The 24,555-nt window shown below is 35.2% G+C and overlaps 1 protein-coding gene across 3 annotated transcripts in view; it reads left to right on the top strand.

Annotated features, from left to right (window-relative positions):
- The first annotated feature begins 9,688 nt into the window (after positions 1-9,688).
- The window catches only part of LOC145690319 (transforming growth factor beta regulator 1), a 29,084-nt gene continuing 14,217 nt past the window's right edge, over positions 9,689-24,555 (top strand). The window contains exons 1-4 of one of the 3 annotated variants that reach the window (XM_081765102.1): positions 9,689-9,824; positions 15,519-15,686; positions 22,450-22,561; positions 23,809-23,943. In XM_081765102.1, coding sequence (XP_081621228.1) covers positions 15,558-15,686; positions 22,450-22,561; positions 23,809-23,943 — 376 coding nt within the window. In that variant the 5' untranslated portion in view covers positions 9,689-9,824; positions 15,519-15,557. Of the gene's footprint in view, positions 9,825-12,244; positions 12,379-13,593; positions 14,368-15,518; positions 15,687-22,449; positions 22,562-23,808; positions 23,944-24,555 lie in introns of those variants that run through there. The other 2 variants (XM_081765101.1, XM_081765103.1) reach the window with 2 other exon arrangements.

The following is a 24,555-nucleotide window of genomic DNA, read 5'->3' as shown; positions in this document are numbered from 1 at the left end:
GCATGGAATATGGACTATAGGTAGCCACGTTAAAATAGAGTTATCCGTTAAGTTGTTAACTGATTGACAAACTTGACCGAGATAAACGCTCTATCTATTGCGAAAAATACGTTTAAACATTTTGTTACATATTTGGTATAGCAGGGATGCAAATAACCATTCACCAGAGGCGAGTGGTTCACCGGTGCGGACGAGTTTTTAATATCACTATTAACATACCGAGGGTAAGTAAATGATTTCTATTGTGGGATGTGAGCTAGTAGCTTTTTTCTTGGGCGAGTAAAATTGTGTTGCTTATTTGCCATCTCTGTGGTATAGACCATGCACTATAGACTCTCGCCGTTAAAGTCTCATTACCCAATGTTGACAGGTTGGCTCCTTTAACAAACTCGGTCGAGGTAATTAGCTATGTGCTGCAAAAAGGCAATTAAAAATTAATTTACATGTATGACTATGGGCTATAGATAGCCACCGTTAAAGTAGCAGTTACTCATTACGATGTTACATTACATCCATCAACGAACTCAGTCGAGGTAATTGCTCTAGCTGTTACAAAAAAAAAACAAAAAAAAAAAAAAAAAAAACGCATATCTGCAATATGGATAGAGATAGCTCCCATTAAGTCACTAAGATTTGTCAGCTTGTAAGAGAACGCGAGGCAAATTACTCCAAAGGCCAATCCCTAACTAGAAATCACTATATATATATATTCTAGAGCAGTTTACATTAAGAATTTAGATAGGAACGTTTCTGAGTGGGAGCATTTAGAGAAGAAATAGACAACTTATTACTATTGAACCAATTAAACTTTCTTAATAATTTATCCAATAAAGTGTTAATTATAAAAGAAAGACTATGTTTTCTGAATTTTAAAAAATCGTTCCCGGAAAGGGTGAATTTTCTCGAGTAGCTTTAACCTAGATGAGGTTAAGTAAATTAAAAGACGAGCAATTTTATATGCAACCTCGCTTTCTCGATTAGCTAAAGGAAAGAGAGAGAGGAGGACACCAAGGTTAAGGGTTGATAAGAAACTTCTTTAGTATTAATATATATATTTATTTTCTGAAACTTTTAAATGGGAGGAAGGAAAAATAGGGAAGGATAAAGAAGAACATATTGCAACATAACGTAAGTTTCTCCAGTTACTAATATATTTGTATCGTCAGCATACAGAACAATTTTAGCAGAGTCTGAACATTGTGACAAGTCATTTATATATATTAAAAATAGAATAGGGCCTAAGATGGAACCTTGAGGAACTCCAAATTTTAACTCTTTGGTATCTGAACAACATTTGGTTACTCCCTGAGTGTCTCGAGTCTGACAGTTAATTTCAAGTTTGCGTTCTGTTGGATATATGCGATTTAAACCACTCATAAGCATTTCCCCTAATACCATAATCTTGCAATTTTTAAAGTAAAATTTGATGATCAATTGTATCAAAAGCTTTGTAAGATCAAGAAATATGCCGGTTGTATATTTCTTAGCGTTTATTGAATTTAAAGCGGAATAGAGAAAGGAGTGAAGAGCAGTTTCAGTAGACTTATTTGATCTAAAGCCATTTTGAGCAGGATATAGTAAGTTAAAATTATCTAGAAAGATAACTAGTCTTATATACATGTTTTTCAAAAAGTTTAGAGAAGGTAGACAGATATGATATTGGTCTATAGTTCGATGTAAGATCTTTCTTGCCACTTATATATAAGGGTTAAACAACTGCTAACTTCAATGCCTAAGGAAAAACACCACTACTTAATGAGTTATTTACTATGAAAAAATGAAAATGAAATCTCTGAGTTTTACGTCCCACGGTTATGCCGGTTAGGCTAAAGGAGACGGTGATTATGAGAAATGAATGAAGAAAGTGGGAGGAAACGGGAGAACCCCGAGAAGACCCACGCACACGGTGTTTGTCCACCACAAAGTTCACTTAGCGCGGGCTTATTTACTATGAAGCACAAGATATCAGCAATTTCATAAGAGCATTGCTTTAGAATTTTATCAGGAACTTCATCACAGGGGTGTAGCCAGAAGTTTTATGTAGGAGGGGCCCGTCGTTTTTTCAGGGGGGGGGCAGCTACAATGTACAAAGCCAAAGAAATTGTGTTGCAGCTAGTGCTCTTGTCCTGGAAAAAACGGAAAGTTTTAGTTTCCTTCCGGAAAACTAAAAAGCTGGGTTTTAGCTTATTATTATTATTATTATTCGTTTTTTCTCCATAAATTATATACCAGGTAGTTTTTATTATGTTTAACGAATAACTGCTGTCCCCGCCAAATGTTATACCTTTCTGCATAACTATTTTAGTTTAAGCCCTTCATAAGACTGATTTTCTTTGAAATTTCACTTAATTTCTTTAAAATTTCCTAACAAAAATATTTATTTATTATTCGTCACTAAAAAAAAAAAAAAAAAAAAAAAAAAAAAAAAAAAAAAAAACTAAAAGCTATATCTCATTTAAGTACTGTTTTAGGGACTCTCCACATATTTCGTAACGCTACTTTTGATCAATTTTTACCCCCTTCTCCTCCTTGTCACACTTCGTAACGCAAGGCCGAACCTCTTCAACTTTGTTACATAACACTTTTTGATTTTTGTTTTTTCACTAATTTTGATTATTTTGGGGGTTATTACAAGAAAAAACTATTTTTAATGGTAGAACTTTTTACTACAAAATGCTTATATTATTGTGAATATATTTGTAGCGTTTTTCGCCAACAAATCAAACTATTAAAAAATGGTAGACCCGTAATAATATTTTAACCCCATAAGGTTGTTTAGTTAACCAATCCCAATTCTTCAAAACTACTGTAGTTTCCCTAAGGGAATCGCACCCATCATTTTAGGTCACTGCTGATTGGCAAGGAGAAAGTACTGCGGAAGATGCAGTTAAAACAGGATATAAAGAAATAACATCGACCTCTTCTTCCGAGATCCAGGATGCTTCGTGCATTTGAAGTTCACCAGTGTCAACGACGCAAAGTTCTGTTCCTCGTCGACCGCAGATTAGAAGTGGCTGCACACGTGAAGGAGCAGGGACATCACGTTTGTGAACAATTTTTCGAGCATTTTCTTTGGACTTTGGACTTCAGTTTACCACTTTACAAAATCTTCTTGTCCTAAAAAAATGCGAGAATGCGAATAAATTCGATTTCTTCAGAAATATTCAAATCCAAAAATTAAAAAAAAATAAAAAAAATAGTACGACATTAATATCTGACCAATTATAATATCTTTCGGTTTTTAATATATTTTGGTCTGCAAATCGTGGATCGTTCCGTCGCAGAAAATATTATTTCACGAAAAAGAGTTTCTTCTGTTTCAAATGCGAAACCTCTTAGAAGAAAAGAGTGGGTAACGATTCGAATCAAAAGTTTTAAATATTCCCAAAAATAGCAATACGAGTGGGAACGCGAAGGAATTTTAAAGCGGTGGTTACTATCACTAACAACTAGCTCCAGAAAAGCGTGTGTCGTAAATGCAATGCTGCGATAGCCACAAAAACCGGAGTTTTATTGTATTGCAATACCCACAGAGTTCCTCACCAGTCATGCTGGTGTCTAGTGCATCTTGGAATCCCTACTGTATGATTCAATTTATATAGGCTATAGTTCACAACTTTCCAAAATAATGGAAAATCTATCTATCTATCTATCCATATATATATCATGAAAGTAACTACATTTGTAAGTTAACTCTTGAACCACCCGACCGATCACGATCAAATTTTCAACATAGATGAGTTTCGGGCCTGGAATGAATTTTATAGCTTCACTTTGAAGGTGCGCTTTGAAGAGAAGGGAAGATATGTAAAAATGATCGAAGATGACCAATATTAATGTCGAATCCATAGTTTTCGGGATGGCTGATATGAACAATGACACTTCCGATGTCATTTAAATCCAAATTTTAGTCCCCATTAGTACTCCTAAGCGGGATGGTGACGTAAAAATAATTGAAAATTACCTGTTAATTGGAATTACCAAACTGAAAAACCGAATAACGTTGTTTTCACCAAATTTTCCATCTGATATAAATATGTTTCTTTTTTAAACATTAGTTACAGCATACAAAAAAGGTAATGCAGGCCTACTTACAAATCAGATTAGTACCATTGCTGTATGGTAGTATTTATAGTACCTTGTTAAAACATTTGTTTTCAAACTGTCAAATATAAATCGCATTAAATTGTGTAATCTGCTGTGAAAAGAAAAAGTATACCATACTATTTTCCGATCTTTGTAAGGAAGAGATACCATACTATTTTTCGATTGGTATGGTAAAATAGTATTTTTACATACTATTTTACAGTAAATTATTAATTATATTTAAACTTTGTTATTTTTAGGTGACTCGTCCCCTACGATAAATGCTTCCGTCTAAAACTAGCCGTAGAGAACGATACTTAGGCTAGTTTTCGACGGAAGCATTTATCGTAGCAAAAATCGTATCATCGACAACCTATCGTGTAAAGTGGCAAATGCTATAGCATTTCCCATGCCATGGCATATCCTATGGCATTTCTTGTCGATAGAACTTGCTCTATTTCCTAGCATTTTCCCCAGCATTTCTGTTCCGATTGCAGCGCCGTGGTGTGTGAAAAAGCGAAAGATTTTGTTTCAAATATCCATGCTCTTTGTTTTGTGTGGGAAATTGAATTCTAGTAAAGAAAAATGAGTTGGAGTAGGGATGCTCTTTGCCCACATACTTCTTTGTGATTTTCGTTTTTTAGTTTGACAGCGAAGTGTTGTTACAATTACTATAGCTTTAGCTACCTCACACTTAAATTCGGAGCCATAATTGCGCTCTTCTCCAGTGATTTGTTTGCTACGTCACGACAGATGCTTATCAAAATGCTTCCGTTTAAAAACACCATATACTTTTGATGCCATAGAATATTATATGAAATTTTTGGCAGCACATATGCTACGAGAAATGCTACGCTAAATGCTTCCGTCTAAAACTAGCCTAACATTTTTGTCTGTTTTATGACCTTATGTAAAACTCGTCTGTATATTTTATGATATCGTTTGAACACGGGAGTACGGCACCGTCGGGATAGTTGATGTAAATCGCGCATTTTTTCTAGAGAAACCTTTATTCCAAAAGTTTTCCACTTAGAACTGACATTTACCGATTTATTTATCTTAAATTTTTGCTTAAGAAAAGCAATATTAAAATAATGAGTAAATATACATGAAAAGGAATTAAATTGCTCGTTAACATTACATTCAATATAAACATCTTCCCACGACTCAGTTTTCAACAAGTATTTGAAATATGCCACGTTAGTGGGAGGGATAACTTGTTTAATTTCGGTATATACTCTCAGGAGTTATTCAGAGTAGGTGTTATTTTCCCCTACATGGGGCCTGGTCTATAATAACTTGGCGAATATGTCTCAAACATATGTATAAATTTACCAAACGCTACCGTAATGATATTTATGTGTAATTTTTGTTGAGTTTTCCATTTCATAGAATCTGTGGCGTATTTACGATTTTGTTTCGGGGGTTTTGCTTGTTTCGGGAGGGGCTTTGCTAACTTTATTCCTGGAAATGTGAAAATTCTGCAATATACATAAAACAATAAAAATTTGCGATAAAATTTCGGTGAATACTTAAGCCCGAAAGCCACCCCTTAAATATACCACTGCATAGAATACAATTCCTTCTGAGTATTAATATTTCTAGTGAAGTCATTATCACGTGATGCATTAATTAAATGCAGTATCGTACTTACTTTAAAGTGGGAGATGCAAGTAACAAACGGTTACCCCCAAAAATTGACAGCTTACTGTAAGAATGTATTTTCTTTTTCTCTCCCTCCATTTACAAATATACAGGAAATGAAAACAGCATGTGAGGAGGAACATTCTCATCCCCCCCTGCAAATCCCAGACACAAGAAAATGTTAACCGCACTTTAAAATATTTGTAGTGGAGCTAAATGTGAATACCGTATTCGATTAATACACATTGCGTGTTTGCTTCGTGTAAATATTTGTTGAATAATAATAATAATAATAATAATAATAATAATAATAATAATAATAATGATAATAATAGACTATTTTCCGTCTACTTTTGCTTATAAAATATTCATTCTTTCTTGTTAAATTAAAGAACAGAAAAAAACTACTATGTATATATGCACATAAATATAACTTAACAGTGTTCGAAATACAACTATGAAAGTTCTTTAAAATGAATAAATTTGGCAGTTTTTTGCTTAACTCAATAAGGAAAATAGAATTTTGACCATAATTTTAAACATTTTATGATACATTAAAAGTTATTTGTGTTATTAGTTTATCAAGCCTACCCTACTTGTGAGATTACGATTCGCTACTAAAAGTGGTAGCAAGTAATGTGTACCGATTTCATTCTCATAATAACGGTCAAAAGATAGTATCCCGCGTAAAACATGCATTTACTTATGAGGCAGACAATAGAACAAGATGGCGACGGAGATCTTTACACCTGGAGTTTCATGTTCCTACAATTGTGCAATTGTGAATTTGTACATAATTTTAAATTTTGACAAAATTTAGTTTCTTTGGAATTTTTATATATTATTACATCTTTTTTTATATGTCCTGAGCCTCTTACAAATTGTGTGCATACAAATTTACTTGGAATAGGCGAATTCGTCCATGTTGGAACGCGCAATTTTATACAAATTACGTTTTCAAAAACAAAACAAATTTAGTGAGCAGTCCACTGGGCTATAAGGCCGGGACTTTCTTTATAAATCTCCAAAAAGGGAGATAACTAAAACTAGACAGATAATACATACATATACCGAAAAAAAAAAAATAGTTTGTTTTGAACTGATTTGTTTTGACACTACATTGTACAAGGATGAAGCTTTATAAATATTGAGAAAATTTGAGCAGATTGATGACCTGTTGCTGAAAAATAAGAGTTTTTTTTTTAAAAAAAAGAAAAACATGTTCTCTATTTTATAATGGTAATTCCATTATAATTTCTAGTCATATCATCATTGTAATGTACAAGGTATGCATGGACAGATTAATGAATAAAAATCTCTGAAGTCCTTGCATATTGGAATAACAAATATATATGAGTGACCAATATATATGAGTGACAAATATATATGAGTGAGTGAAATAATGTGCAGATTGAGTAATCTTACTCTACATAATGACAAGAGTACTGGGTCGCAGAAAGTGAAACGATGGATTTCAGATCAAGACACTTACCCTTAAAATATAAGATAATGCATTTAATACACGATAGGCACATGCTGTATCTACTGTGGCACGGTGTTAAAGCGCTTACCTCTAATGCGTAGAGTCTGGTTCGAACCCCGGCCAAGTAATCTTGTGGTAAGCATTTTGCCCCTGGATTTTCTCAGGGTACTTCCGTTCCCTCCCACATTCCACCTATTATTCTGTCATTACTCATTTGCCTTAACCATCCGTTTCCTTGAGCCTAAGAGGAATAGTTGTGGGACGTTAAACTGAAAGATTTTATTTTTGCACCGTATTTCGATTATTTGCACGCTGTCTTATTAAAATATTACAAATACGATCTCTAAATTTACGAATAAGTAAACATACAGTACATACAGTAAACCTGCATGGAATGACATTTAGTATCTCCCCCAAATGTATGTATCGATGGCTCCGAAGCAAGTACTATGACTTGTTATTGTAAGCTGTTGTGATCGATTATTCGGAATCTTACCACATGCATGCGTTTGACGTTATATAAAATATTTTGTCATTATCGTTTAGGTGTACTCCCACGATAGTTGACCCTGTACCCTACGCACGCATCTCTTCATTGTACCTTGTCTTCTGCTGAGCTCCTACCCTAACTCGGTTAGATACCATACATGCTTTTTAGTGGCCTCCCAGCACAAGTTGGTTCGTGTCCTTTGCACACTTGAAGATTTTCCTATCTGCAATAACACAACTACACACGTCAAACGACTTCGAAGCTCAAGGGCGTTAATCAATTATATGATACATTATCCAATATTAAAACAAACTATCAATGACTACATTACTGCTACAAATAACGAAGTCTAATCACTGAAAAGTGAAGCAGAGTCACAACCAAGTGATTTGGGACAGAAAATTCCTCTGCAGCTCTTTCTGTAACGTTTTCGTCAACCCAACACGAAATTTGCGTTTTGATTTCCGGTAGTTGGAATTGCAGATACAATCACTTCTTTATTTCTTGCGTTGCATTACGCTCCTAAAATTTTGCGAAAATTATAACGGACTAAGTGTGGGGATATTTTTCTAATATGATGGAAATTTAATATTTGTTATTATTATTATTATTTTTTTTGGTAAATGTTTAGTAGACGGGGTCCAGAAGTACGTAAAACTACAAATTTTACGGGAGAAATGGAAGATGCAAGTACTTAAACCTAACATAACCTAACTTAAACTAACTTATACTTAACTGAACTAACCTAATATTAATAGAAATAAGCGAAATTCTATCATTTTTTTTCGGAAATTTTGCTGGGTCCCTACAATAATCACTGTTGCCAACTCGCGAGGGTGAAATGTCTCTAGTTTTGTACTCTAAAGTCGCTAGCAGTCGCAAAACGCTTTCTACCAAGTCGCTAAAAAATGTCACTATATAATTTTTACAAAGGAATTAAAATAACTTAAATATTTTTCATGTACAATGGAAGACTCCAGTATTTTTTCTTTTAAAAATGAACATCTTGATAAAACCACTATACTATGTGCTTTGAAGAATACAAAATTAATAAATATAGCATTAAAAGTTTGCAAATACTTAACAGTTTGGATCACTTTTTCCCATCCCCTCTTTTAATGTTGACTGTACGATTATCTTTTGGGGGGGGAGGGGGGATTCTTGTTGCTTTCGTATTGGAATACTTCACCGAACTCACCACACGAAATTTCTGTATAATTTATATGAAGAACAACCGCAATTAAATGAATATATAAATCACACGCACTACACTGAACCAGAAAAGCATAATGTTCTCCAGCGTCACTGTCACTGTACGCACTGTGCAACAGGCCCGTATCCAGGGAGTCTAGGGGGGGCGGTCCCCCCAAAATTTTCACGGTAGGCTTGCAAATGAACTATAATATGGTAATATGGTTGGATCGGGCCCCCCTAACTTCAGCCGCCCCCCCCTAAATTTTTGGGCTGGCTACGGGCCTGCTGTGCAATGCAAAAGGTTACCAGCTATTACGCAACTAGTTAGATACGGGAAATTCTCGGATTTCCGAACCGCAGTGAAGAAGCGCATAATCCTCATCGCAGCGATGAATACAACGAAGTTAGTCGCTCATAGCAGTAGTGCAACCGAGTGTGTAAAAGTTATTATTACATCATAAACTGCAAAATTTTGGAAACTTTAATATAAATATAGAACAAAATATTTGAATTCCTAAATGTCGCTAGATTTGTCGCTAGGCGCTAAATAAAAATTTTTGTTGTTAGACACTTCCAAAAGTCGTTAGTTCTAGCGACAAAGTCGCTAAATTGACAACACTGACAATAATATAATCTAACATAAAGTTACCTAACCTAACCGAAACTAACCTAACCCCACCTAAACTTACCTTAAGTATCTAAACTAACCTAATGTGAACAGAAAGTACCGAAATCGTAGCATTTGTTAGTAAAAATAGCTTCTGCTAAACATTTTCCGTCAGAGAGAATCTGGCAGCATTGGTCTTTTTGGCAACACTGAAGACTGAACATGGCGCTAAGTGTTTACAAACAAAAGTTACACTTTCGTGGGGTTTAGTATTAAAAAAAAAATAGATAATTTAATACTGCGGCAAAGTGTCATTTTATGTAAGTTCTAGTATCTATTACATTCATCTAATTGTTAGCCAATCTTTCTAGGTATGGAATTAAAAGTAAGTTTTGAGTAATATGGAAATAGGGAAATGATGCACGACTGGACTCCCGATTCGAACCTGGATCCAAAATTAGTTGTTTAAAACATTTCGAATGAAATTGAGACTAGAGCTGTATGAATGTAAATTTTACTGATGAAATGTATAGCTCAATAGGAATGATTTGATTGCTTTCATAATTTGAAACTGATCGAGTGCTGCAGAGTAGGCGTAGAAATATGAAACTTACCCGAAAAACCTTTACCATACCAAACACTAAGTTAAGCTAAGTCTTAGATGCTAGACTCACCCTGTGGCACAATACTAACATTAAAATAGCTTAACAAGCCATTAAATTGTTAAATGCAAGAAAGAGACATTGTACCTGAGCTTTCGACACGCTGTGCAGTACAGGCTAAAATTGTAATTAATTAAGAACTGTAATTGTTTACATTTCCAGACCTTAAAGGCAGAGGAGGGGTTAAGTTTAGAGTTACCCCTCCGCTTTTTATAAAAATCAGGAAAATTTACAGGAGAAATGGGGTAAGGAATGATCATTTGAAGTTTTTACTTGATATTTAGGAATGTAAGTTCGGCATGAGAGTTATGTTTATTATGAGAAAAGATATGTGGAAGTTAGTACTATTTGCCGGATGCGGAAGCATTCGCGGAAGGTTTCAGCAGCATGGTAATTGTAAAATGTAGCGAATATGGCGAACAGGTGTAACAGATGCGCAAAAATAATGAAGAAAACCTTTTAAATTTTTGTGAAGCCCACGGAGTACTAAAATTAAGTGAAATGTAACAATTTTTAATACTTTAAGCACTGTTTTTTGTATGTTGCAAAGTCCAAGGGCACCTTCAGACTGGAGGGGCAACTCTAAACTTATGCCCAGAGGAGAGTGAGTCATTCTTATTAAATTTTCAGGAGAGACAAAACAGTGACTTATTTCGTTTTGCCTTTAAGTGCGTTCGGTTTATATCCAACTTTATTGTTGCTATTTGATAAAGTATTCATAATACAACTACAAGCTTTCTAAGAGTAAGAGATAGAACACGCGTTTCAAATCTGGCAATAACTCATTTTCAGAAAAAATGATTTACTCCCCTCTGCCTTTAAGGTCCGGGTTTAATATTTTGGCTGATATTTAGTATCCCCCCAATCTTGCACATATAGGCGTTCAGTTTTACTATACGGATCCATACTATAAGTAGTAGTAGTAGTAGGAATGGTTTAGAGGTCCCGCAGAGCTTGTTAGAGTTAAAGAATTGGAGGAGATACTAAATGCCATCCAATATTTATATTTAGTTTGCGTACCGACTAACTTGCAGCTATATAAATGCTAATGCTCAAAGCTAAGTATGGTTACGATCGTTGTCTTAATAATGAAAAGCATTGACTCAGTAGTGGAGCACTTATTTCTGTGAGTAGGGTACCTGATTCGATCCCCGGTCAGTAATTTTGGGGTGGTCAACGTCCTGTCCTTGGGTTTTGCGCGGGATGCTTCTGTTTTCTTCTACATTATGATTCCACCGATTTTTGATAACTGTACTGGTGCCCCTCCGTTTTTGCTTTCTTTTTTTTTTTTTTTTTTTTTAATGGAAAATTTACAGGAGAAAGGAGATAAGAAAAGGTGTTCTGCAGTTCTTATATGATCTTTAGGTAATAAGCTTGCGAGTAAAGTTATGTTGGTAAGACTGTACTTTGTGCAGAACAAGTGATTTTGAGTATCTTTTAGTTTCTTCCCCAATCTTGCAAATATACCCACCGTCGATGACGTACCTGCTCCCTACGGACACCCTTCGCTTCTGCTCGCCCCTCCTGCTGCGCTTCTTCCCTTACTCGGTCAGATAACGTTCGTGCTTTATGTTGGCCACCTAGCACAAGTTAGTTAGTGCTTTATGCAGTGTAGTTTTCATGCCGTACATCGTTACTATATTTATATCCATGACTACATCACAGTTACAAATAATGAACCATGATCACTACAAAGTGAGCCAGAGTCACTATCAATTAATTTGGAGAAGGAACTAAACAATACCTGCCTAATCTAACATGCAACTCTATCCATCATGACTCTGGAACTCACTAAAGAAATAATAAACACTTCTGCCCAGAGTATATACACTTGTTTATTAAAAACTAAATTCCAGTGTAACAGTTTCAACAACGTAACGTTGTCTTCATCAGACACTAACTCTGATTCTAGTGTCTGATGAAGACAACGTTACGTTGTTGAAACTGTTACACTGAAATTTAGTTTTTAGTAAACAAGTGTATATACTCTGGGCAGAAGTGTTTATTATTTCTAATCTAACAATTTTTAATGTTAAGTGTTTTTGTAGGTTTGAAAGTGGAGAGACACGTCGAATGTTAAGCCGCTGTTTCTTCCATGATCATTCGCTTGCCTTAATCATCCATCTCCCTTATCCTAAAAAAAAGGCATAATCATGTGGCGTTAAACTGAAAGATTTCGGTTCATTTTATGAACAGCAAAGCACGATCATGTGTAAGTTACACATTTTGAAATAATTAATTTGAAATTCTATAGCCTAAGGTGCAATTAAATCCTCAGAATGGGTATGAGAAATTCATAGAAAATTTAAAGGTCCGTCTGCTTGAGTAATGTCCTAATGAACTAACCTAACCTGAACGTGTAAGAAATATATCAAAATTTCGTAGAACCTTGTGCTCGAGTAATATCATATTAATGCTCGAATTTAAATGTGGTTACGGACTTGAGGTGCAGATTTTACAATCTGGAATGATATTTTGAATTCTCTCTTCACATAATAGACTCTTAGTACTTTTAAACTTTTTCTTGTGGGGGGATTTGCATCTGCCAGGCTACTGCTAGGAGTTGCACCTGTTTATTATTTTCTTGACTATTGCCTACAAAATCAGTTACCACTTGTACTAGGTACCGTCACAATAGGATTCGTGTCAGGGGTCACGTTGAGCACGGGTAAGAGTATCATGCGCAGAAGTCTCAGTATAGTCATGTGATGCCGTGGGCAAGCGCCAAAGCTGTTGATCTTGAACGCGAGGAGACACGTGATGGCTGACACAATACCAAAGGCGTTACTTCTGATACTTTCTACATTTATTTATTTGGAGGTCTCTAACGTATCGGACACTTTTAGATGCTTCAATGGTTGAGTATCATGAATTAACACACTGGCTTTTCACTTTAAGTCACTTTATAATGGCTTCTTTATGGATAATTCCCTGCTTAGAACTTTCAGTTTTGTATTATGGATGTCTACGTTATTACGCATCTCAGAGCTAACGCATCTCCGTACATTTTGATTACTTACACAATGTTCTTTTAAAATAATAATATACCAGTATGTTTCTCGCTTAAATTTTATGTGATTCCTGTTCGTAAGCCACCTGCAGTTTTTTTGAAATCTGATACGGTAGAACCTGATGGATACTGAGTGGACGGTACTTTGGCACATGTGGAAAGGTTCGCCTCAAATGTTGATTTCTATATTTTTTTTTTACTGGTGTTATAGTTATTTCTTTATTGTTACTATTATTAGTATTATTTCTTTTTTGTAGATTTTTACTTTTCATTTGCAGCAGTATTTTGTTATGTCACCGGCCTAAGGCTCATTTTCCCTAAATTTAAAAGAAATATAGGAAAAATAGACTTATTCTGAACTTTATTAACCAACCCTCGTATACTTTCAAACGTTCTAGAAACTCTTCTCTCATCACTTTGGAATGTCTCTTCGTCTGTGTTGGTGAGACTCCGTCAGATTTCGTAACCAAATATGGACATACGTTGCAGAGACAATGATTTCCTTTGTGAACGCTCTCTGAGCCCGGAAAACGGGAAAGTTGCAAAAACACTTTACTTCTTGTCATCGCCCAACGCTGATTCGATTATTTAAAATGTCCGCACTTCTTCAGCCAAAGAGTGTGAACTTAGTATTATACGTCATCACCGGTGGCCTCCAGCCCCCTAGAACATGTATAGAGTAGTGAACTGGACAAAGGATTCAGTCCGCAGCAAGCAGTCTGAGGGAGTCTTCCTGCTCCTAATTTCCGCGCGTAGTGCGCTTATACAAGAGCAGCGTTCACTGCTGCCTAAAACATAACGTGCTCATCTTCGAGTATGACGCCTGCATTAGTGAACAGATATATTATTCATTACAAAAGGCTTGAATTCGTGAACCAGTTAATTAAGTAACAGTGCGACCCAGGGTCTAATACTAAAGTGTTGGAAGTTGAACATAATAGTTTTATTTACGAAAACGTTTCAATACGATTAGTCAATCGGAGTTATTCACCATAACGAATGTAAGCTAAGGCCCAAAGCACGAGTCGGCCGAGATTACGGACTCGATATTATACTCAAAGCACCACTTGGGATACTTACTGAGGAAAGAGCAGTCGGGACTCAAACCTAGGACTTTAACCCCTGAAACAGCGCACACATTCGGATACAGGACGTCGAGGGAGCAACTCGTAAGGCTAGCCGAAGAATCACGTGAGTCAACTTTTAGTTAAGCCACGCCACCTCATCGTAATTAATAATGAATTGTTAATTATAGATATATTTGAAACTTGAATGCATGTAACATTTGTGCTTATACAGTGACATTATATTCTTTCTATAAAAAAGAGTGATTTTATCATTTGTTGCATAGTTAATATTTAGTTCTATTATATGTGTAGCTTAACAGATATCTTTACGTTGTCTACATTTTCGTCTGCCGTGTTTCCAGTCACCGCAAGTCGGAATTGTAGGCATGGGCAGTGACCATAATCGTCGTAGCGTAACTGGAAATTAAGACTAGGAAAAGGGGAATATATGAGAATAAAAAGTCAATCCGAACCACAACGCATATAATGGTCACAGTTATCTTTTAATATGTTGGTTTTTAACTTTTATTTACGGCAGTCGTGTTGATCATGACGGGGACGAATAGCCTCGATGCTGACGTCCCCATTAAACTTGAATCAGTCCATTTTTACATGTAGACCCGAAACCTAAAATTTGTTCATTACACGGTGTATCTATGATGCTATAGACACATGAATAGCTTTTGTTTGCTTTATTGACTAGAGGATAAATAATATCATCTAGATAATATTTAATATTATCTACTCCTGTCAGTGCTTTAAGGGAAAGAAGACTATCAACTCTACATACTTTTCATCAGTTCGAGGTCATTACTGGGAAGAAGTAGATTGTCTGTAGAAGAATATATAAAAGATACGATATGATGTTACTGTACTTTAATTTGTAACTACGTGATATATTTCAAGAGCTGCTTCTGCTCTCTTCGTGAGTCACTGGATGTGTGATAAACTCTCAAGTCCAAAAACTGACATGCCTATTTGTCCTAATATCACAAGGTTAAACATTTAGGTACAGTGAGGTTAGACGTGGTACTGTGTTAACAATAATGTATCACACGTTTTTTCTATTACTTGTAAAAAGTATCTCCATGTTTTAACGTTCCTTACTGGTTATCAGTCGTTATATGTTGTCAGACTGTACAAAAATTTGAAGATTTTTACAAGAAGGATCGGCGATCTCTAAGGTTAGTGTTGAGTAACATGTTTTGTATTGAATGATTTCATTTAATGTATTATGATAAATATATATATATTTCTTTCTTTTTCTTACAATAGAATCCAGAACGAAATTTGGAACAAACATACATTTCAGAGATGGCGTACAGCTTCCAATCTGGAAGTCATTACTATGATAATTACCCAGCCGGTATTGATCCTGTAACAAATGCCAAATACAAGAAGAAATATAAGAAGCTGAAACGAATCATAAAGGATTTGGTTTTCGTAAGTATATTAATATGTAAATTTACTTAGCGAGAAACTATTAGATATATATTGAAAGTACTGCCCAAATGCACATTTCAAAATAACAAATTAGCAATTAAGCAGTAATATAGATTGGATCATTGATAACGGTTACAATAGCAAGTAAAAGATAACGCTTCACATTCACCCCTATAAATCACAAAACAATAGTACTTTCACGGACGATCGTCATCCCCAGCTGACCTGAGACTTAAACATGTGGGAAAGTGAAAGGATAAAAATGGTTATTTGAAGTAAACAAATAATTTCACGTCCTCGAGCTTTAAGGCGAATAAACCGACGTTAAACATTACAAAGATATTTACTGTTACTGTTCCTTGTCCTTCCAACCGGCAACAGTACGTAGTGAAAACGTCACTCAATATTGAATTAATTCCCCCTTTGTCTAGACTGAGTTCAGGGTTAAATTTATGAAGGTAAAGGATTCGTTAATTTGACGTTCAGTCGTAGTTTTCGTTTTTCCATCATATGCACACATTAACACTATCATACTTATTTGCCTTACGGTACAGTTACAATGCGGATAATTACTGCAAGTTGAGAGTCCTAGTAGGGCGAGCATGTTCAGCTATTCTGATACAAATGTTCCTTTCCATTTGGCCAATATACAGTATATCACTGGCAGATGACAGTGCAAACATCACTAGGTAGTTGAGAATTCGTGAGACATAGACTTCTGGTAGCAAATTATTGGGAATTTTATCTATACTATTTTTCCTTGCATTTTGTATTTATTGAAAATCATTAGAAATGTGTATGAGAAAAATTGCAACAATAAATTGGTAGCTGTACGTTGGAGATTGAAAAAGCACGTAGTTAATAATGGCGGCATATAAGTTTATTACGTAACTTGTTCTTTATAATTTTAATCGTCTAAACATGAATTAACGAAACTACAAACTAGTTTAAGCAATGGATTTGGTACACTAATGTCCAAAATTATTGTCGCATATCTATAACTGTCTTCTTGTAAGAATATAATTTGATAATGATTTTGCAGGGTACTTTTAATACTGATACTATGCGTATAATCGGAAAATGTATGTTTGCGGTAAATTTCATGGGAAAAGAATTATAAATACGAAAATTAGAATGATGGACAAGAAAGTTTTATTTTCGTTTTATTGTTCTTATTTACTGCTCTTTTGACATCCACATACATGTCTCTGCCGATTATACACATAACAACATTATAAAAAATACCGGGTGAATTCGTTATCAAATTATATTCCTACAACAGATATTTATAGACATGCGACAATAATTTTGGACATGAGTGTACATAAGCAGTTGTTTAGCTGGAAACTCAAACTTATAAGTCTTCTTTTAGATTTCTCTACTTTGATCTTCTTTCAAAGTTTATGAATTTTTTGGCACAAGTCTAACAAAAGTTACTCATTTCGAAAGATTTTCAGTGAATATGAAATGCAAGGAAGGAGGAAAACAATAGAGAGATCACATGATTCCATGTATTTGATATTTGCAGTAAGAAATGCTACCTATCCTTTATAATAGGTAGCCAATATGTGTTTGCTACTGTGCAGGTTGCATAGGAATTAGTTATAGATTTTGAATGGGATATGAATAGTCACCGATACTCACTGAAAAGAAAAAAAATCTTTCGTTCAAGCGTTATTGAGTGGAGTGACGGTCGGACGGAAGGAACGTACTAACATTACAATCGTTAAGGCATGCTTCCGTGATTCTAATAAAATATATATATGATTCGCAATAATTTGCTGCCAAAAGAAGACCGATGTAGCTTTTGCATTGTAGATGAATATTCATAATATCTGTTTTCAGGCAACATGGAGATGAATGTTATAAATAAGTGTTCCTTACGTTCTTTAAATACTTATAAAGAGAATAGATTAATTGATTATTGTAAAAAGCTTTTTTGACTGCAGAGCTTGAAGGGCGAGAGACATTTTAATACATTTTTAAGTAGGATTTGAATTATCACACACACCAATTTAATCGTCTGACACTATTGAATTTCAATGGTGCCCTAAATAGAATTTTATTCGTTTCAACGTGAACTTCGTATTAAGAATTTATGTGTCCGAATAATAATTGCGAAGGTCGTCAAGAACACTGGTAGAGCGCTGATTATTTATTGTACGTACTATAAGTTGCAACCTACTTCTTCATACAAGGACCATATCATTTCAACTATCGTAACTACAAGCGCTCGCGTCTTTCGTTCAAAGAAGCTCCATGGAAGAGCTCCGAATTTGAACACATTACAGTAGTTCGGAATCCGCCTTAAATTATAGGTCCCTCTCATGTGCTGGAAAGAAAACAGTAAACTCTAATCAACTAATCAAATATCGTACCCTGAGGCAAGTTTTACTGTATTGTTGTTGTATTCGGTTGTCAATATATTTCTTGAACGCTTCATTATAGATACTTAATTCATAACCTTACCATGCCCATTGCTTGTCTGTAGGATGAAACTTTTAGGCAGTTAAATGTCATATTATGTTTCACATCTATTACATGTACAAGCCAATACCCAGTTCGATAAACATCTTCACCAACCGCAGTGTATCATAGACAGAAAGGAGCATATGCTGTTAAACAAGTATATTTTATATGACAGCAGTTTAATTCATACATTGGAAGTCTTAAAGTTTCTTTTTCTTTCTTTCTTCTCTCTATGTGTGTGCGTGTCTTTTTGCTTTCCTTATAAAGTGTATTTACATTTTGAATCCCAAATCAGCATCTTGAAGCAAATACGGGAGATGTGGCTTCATTTAAATGACAGTTGTAGATATACGTCTAGCCATTTTTTAATTGATATCAATATGTATTTGTTTTTCGTTCGTCTCAGAGCTCCAGAAAAGATTAGTAGTTTTATTTGTTTTCTCGTTTGTATTTAAGCTTAACGAGGAAAACAATTAGTAAGTTTGTTGCATTAAAGGTTATACCACGGTTGTGAAGTTATAAGAAACTGATTTTTAGAGTCGTTTTGTCGGTAAGTGTACTTACTTCCTCCTTTTTGAGAACTTTTGTTATTGACACTACTCATTCGTACAAACACAATTTGAGAGAGTGCTTCATTACGAATAAAATGAGCTATGTTTTATGTAGCTCGTATTGTATGGAACACAAGGATATCCTTTTCAGGAATTTTATTCATATACTACGTAAAAACACGTAAGAAAAATAACACTTTGGTCCATTTTATATATATCTATAGAAGATGCTCCTGATGCAGAGATGAATTTTTCAAAATTCCGTAAAAGAATTCCAGTCAATTTCCTGTTGTTATTCTCGATTGGTACGTGGTAGATTCCCTTGTTATTCTCGATAAGCAAGTAGACGTTTGAAAGTGTTTAATTACAAATAAAACGAAGAATCATTTATCCTTTTGATACAATCACCCTGGGAGCTATGGCCGTTTAAGTGAACTTCAAGGAAATCACGGAAAAGATACTCGTCATCTAAGAGTTAATACATTAGCGGCAGTGAGGGGCTAAGGAAGCTGCCAGTGATTGGTGATAATCGAATACAACAGTGATGTCAAAGTTTTTTCTCCTCACTTGTTTATACCGAAATGTTCTTTCTTGACTTGACGAACCACATACAAAGTTCTGGATTTTTTCCCAGGTACACTCATTTCTTTCCTTTAAATTTGAATCATGCAGCATTCTTTATTTATAAGGGCAAATTGCGTTTTATTCAAGTGAAACAATACTTTCTTGTTCATATTACAACTTCACAGTTCTAAGAAAAAAATGTTTTGTAGGAAGGCTACGAAGCCAGAAATGTATCTTCTCCAATGCTACATTGCTTCAAGTTAAGTATATCAGTCAACTGTCCTGGTCACCTTGAAATTTTCTATTCACTAATTGACCCATAGAGCTTGAACAATATTCATGTGTGTTGAATCGAAGAAATAATTGATTTTATAAATATCACGCTAAGCAGGCAAACGATGTGTTCGAGAATCCTCGAAGTATTCTCCTTTTTTTCTGTTTTATCATTTCGTCAATCACAGTGAAAGGTTAGGTTCTGTTTAGTGGCATTTGAGTAGTAATGATCAACATGTATATTCGTTGGGTTTCTCTGGATCATTCTGTTTTTAAATCATTATTAACTTTCACGTATAATTCAACCCACTTCCTTCAAATCTAAATCATGCAGCATCCTTTTTTCATCTACGAGAACGAATTGAGTTTTATTCAGGTACAACGAGACTTCTATGTTCGTATTGCAGTTTCGTAGTGACTGCTCTTTATAATGTACTTGTCTCATTGTAGGACAGGCTTTGTGTTCCAAAAAGAAAAAGTCTTTTAAGAAGGGTGGGAAGCTGGAAATGTATCTTCTCCAACGCTACACTGCTTCAAACTACGTATATCAGCTAATTGTCTTGATCACATCGAAATATTTCTACGCACTAATTCACTTATACAGCTTGACCCATATTCTAAACTATGCATGTTAAATCGAGAAAATAACCGATTTTATAAATATCATTCCAATGTCTCTATAGGTGCAAATTCAATGATATACAAAGAGTTATAAATGCGCGACTGGTTAGAGATTAGAATCCGAGTGTTCAGCCTACTGTACAAATGCTTTAACCACTGCTTTAAGAAAACTAAAAGATACAGTTCCCCAAGAGTATATGAGAAACTCATATTCTGCATGTTTTTACAGTATAATTGGATAAGGAATTTTGCTTTGGGGTGACAGTAGTCAAGCACATGATGTCCTAGTTTTGCAAAAGAAAGCTGTCAGGATTATTGTTGGAACACATGAAAAATAATACTGTAAACCATTATTTATCATGCTTAAGATAATGACGGTAGTTAATTTATATATATATGTATAAAGTGCTACTTCACACTAAGCAAAACAGTGCAAATATGAGACTAAAGGATGAATTACATACATATAATACTAGATTCTGTAAGAAAATTGATGTACGCTTTACTAGCCTATCGAATATCAAAAATAGTTATTCAGTCGTAGAACCGAAGCTGTTTAAAAAATTATAACCTACACACAACAGCTGCCGCTAAAGGTTTATTAAATATATATATATATATACGGTTGGTTAATAGCGAATAAATTTTACTCGATTCAAGAGTTCAGTGAATGTGAAGGAACTATATCATAATTTATAGTGTCCTTTTATTTTAAATATTATTAGATTGTTTATTGTAATATTAAACTGCAACTGACTGTATGTATGTTATTATTATTTTTCTGTATGTATACCTTATGTGGGCGTTGTCTGTTGCTTGTAAAGTTCAGTGATAATAGAAGTATTCTGTTCTATTCTAGTGTATTATCCATTCTGCACCCTAAAGAGCCATACATTCTATTACCTTTGAAGTCTTGAATTCAAAGTTCAACCACTTAGACCACATGGACTGTACCACAACTCTTGTTATACTTGGAACATTCCAAAGAAAGGGATCGTGTTTATATTACGATACACCATTTCCTCAATTTGCCATGTAACAGGTGCGACAGTGAAACGGGCGATTTTGAAACTTCCACCAGCAAAACAAATTTATTCACAGCGATATAAAAGAATTACAACATGAATTTACAATGCTTGCAATTTGTGAGTAATGTTTCTGAACAACTTGTACATCTTGCACAGACATGTCACGACATAAAATGTCCATAATTGAAAATGACATCACGGCGACTTCGGCTGAAGGCTTCTTCCACTCTTGCAACATTCTCTGCTGCGCACACGCGTTTCGCACTTCCACCCGTCTTTCTCATCACATTACCCGTTTCTTTAAAGTTCCGTGCCCACAAGTTGATATCATGCGCCGACGGAACTGGGGCATGATGTGGGATTGTAATGAGCACAAAATACACGCTGCACGGCCACGTAGCTGTCGTTGTTTTTGTAAAATGCCTTCACAGCAAAAGGGCGTTGTTTACCGGTCCACGACGCCATTTCAACTGAACACCGATATCAGGGTCAATAGCAAAGGTTTGTTGTCCAAATGGCACCACTCTCATTTGCTGATTCCTAACGTAACTTACTATTTCCAGGGTTTCAAAAACGCCCGTTTCACTGCCGCTCCTGTTATAATACCGTATAAACCCAACCGTTAGAGGCGTTCTGTAGTACAAACACTGGATTGCTGAAGTACAGCAGGAATTGTGTTACAGTTCATGTAGTCTGAGTGGCTGAGCATCAACTTCAAGAGCGATAGAATATATGGCTATTCAGGGAGAGGACTGAGTAGCGTAATAGTTAACGCATCGGTACAGTAAGCGAAAGACCGAATCTCGTTCCAATCTTGCATTTTTTTCACTCTTTGTATATCATATTCTAAACCATCCTTGTGGGAAACTGAAGTTTATTTTGTATTAGAAGATGTGTAGTTCTTTTTACGCATAGCATCACAGTTCCTCAGAATTTCATGTAACAGGTGAGTAAATCAATACAATAATTAATTATGTGTTTCAGTATTTCAAACTTTCGCCCTATATTTCACTTCAGCACTTTCTTCTTTCTTTCTCTCTCTCTCTCTCTCTCTCTCTCTCTCTCTCTCTCTTGCATGGGATACAAATGCTTGTCGAGCAACAGGAAAAGTGCATTAAAAATGGGTGGCTGTGATTCGTGTCTGTTATGTTATGTTGTATCTGAACGAAATACAGTTTGTCCTTGTGATCAATTATAGTGTGTTATTGTTATTATAGAAGTATATAATCCACTGATGTCGCTTATGTAATCTTTCAGGAAAACGCTGCTCTCTGCGATCAAGTATCCCACTTACAACAAAGAGTTCTGGTAGTGAAAGAGGAAAGAAGATTTTTGCTTAAAAAATTGTTTCATTTACAGGCTGTTGCAGGTGTGTAATAGGAAATGAAAATTGATGTCAAATTGACTTTCTCACGTATTGAGTATAAAATGTATATATCGAGAGGTTAGAATAATGTAAAATGCTTTGTTCAGAACTTAAATATAACAAACATATACATGTTTTCACATAGTAATATAGAATAATTTTAATTGAAAACGGGCATTTTCATTAAAAATAATAATTAGAACACAAACTCTAACTCTATGGCCTGTGGAACCCGGAGGTTCAATGCCGCGTTCACAAAAGCTCTCCACTGACTTCTATCCTTAGCCAATTGGATCCAGTTTCTACTTTGTATTCCTATTTCTGCGAGATCCTTTGTCCTCTCATCTGCGCCTAGGTCTTCCTAAGGGTCGTTTTCTGATAGGTCTTCCAGTCAAAACTTTGAAAGCGTTTCTACTTTCTTCCATTCTAGCTACATGACCTGACCATCTGAGCCTCCTAGACTTGACGACCCTAACAATGTTGGGTAAACCGTATAAATTATGTAGTTCCTCGTTATGAAGCTTCCGCTATTCCCCATTCCCCGATGGGAGCTCATATGGTTCGAATCCCATGTGAAGCTTTAGGTCTTTATCTCATTCAGCCTCAGTGCTGAAAGAGATACTAAATTCAAATCCACCCAACCAACTACTTAAGTATATTACATAAATCTTTCTTGCCTTTTAATTGTATTTTACTAAAGACATTGATCTCTTACCAGTCTCACATTTTTTTTAAATACGTTCAGAAAACCCTTGCAGAACATACCGAAATTCACTACCACTTGGTCTTTTACTTTTATTAGTTCTCAGTAGCTTGTATTCCTGACATCGGTATATCACGATAGATAGAAACTGCGATATGATTGAGACGGTATTGACAGATGAAGATTGAGATACTAAAACCAAATTATTCTTGTTATTCTCTATGCCACTTAGTTAGGAGACAAAAACGCAACTGTTCTGAATACTAAGTTAGCGATTGTTAACAGTGTTTGAATATCAGTTCCTCTAATCATTTTTTTCCCACTAGCTTATAGAAAGATTTTAAGTGTCCAGAACGATCGTTTCTGTTATTTATTAATAAAAGGAAGAAATCATTTTATAAAAGAAAGAAAGAAAAAAAAAAAACATGAAACGTGCTAGCTTTGTGCCATAACTAAACTATAATGCATGAAAGAAATGCTGATGTGATTAATTGAATTCGAAACTATTGTTAATGTTTATGTGATATAAAAACAATTTCATTCACAGACATGGAAAATCAGCTGCAAGCTCAATTTCCTCGAACTCAGGTTCTTGGCTACAGTCCCCCCTCTACAACTTCACAGGAAGCTTCATCGAGCAAGAAGTCATCTTTTAAGAAGAAGTCCACTTCGGAGATTCTTGGTAAGTAAGCAGGTCCTCATTAGACAAACTACTTTATGAAATAGGTAAAACTTATTTCTCTGACTTGAAATTCTGATTTCTGAAAATTCTTTCCACTTCGAAACTTTTGGCTCGATGTCGAGTCTTGTTCATGGAAATTAGGAGTAAAAGTCGTAACCATATAAAGCAACGGACTCACCGAGGTGAAATAGTGAGAAAAGACTTAATCGATTGCTACCGGTGTTTCTAGACTGCAACACTCCGATAAGTCCGTTCTTTTATAATTCCTTGATGCTTCTGTCACTTTTACTGTTATTTGTATTCTGCATGGACAATGCTCCGGGAGAAAGCGATAGATTGAAACTGCAAAGAATTTTTGACGGATTAGAATTTTAAGTAAATGAAATGACCGTAAATATTTCTGTACGTGTTAGCGTATTCTCTGGGTAAATCGTAGCCCAATCTACTTCGCTGAAGGGATAAAATCACTTATTATTAAACTTGACGACAACAGAGGCTGATCTGTTTCCATCGGAACAAGTTGCCGTCAGCGACGCCTATCAACCGGGTTTCACAGTGCAATAAAACTGTCAACACCACAGCATATCGCGGAGTGAAATAACAAGGGCAGGT

The sequence above is a fragment of the Thermobia domestica genome, chromosome 7 (assembly GCF_964235325.1).
Source record: "Thermobia domestica chromosome 7, izTheDome1.hap1.1, whole genome shotgun sequence".
In the NCBI taxonomy this organism is placed as follows: domain Eukaryota; kingdom Metazoa; phylum Arthropoda; class Insecta; order Zygentoma; family Lepismatidae; genus Thermobia; species Thermobia domestica.
This window is presented reverse-complemented; position numbering and strand designations above follow the sequence as displayed.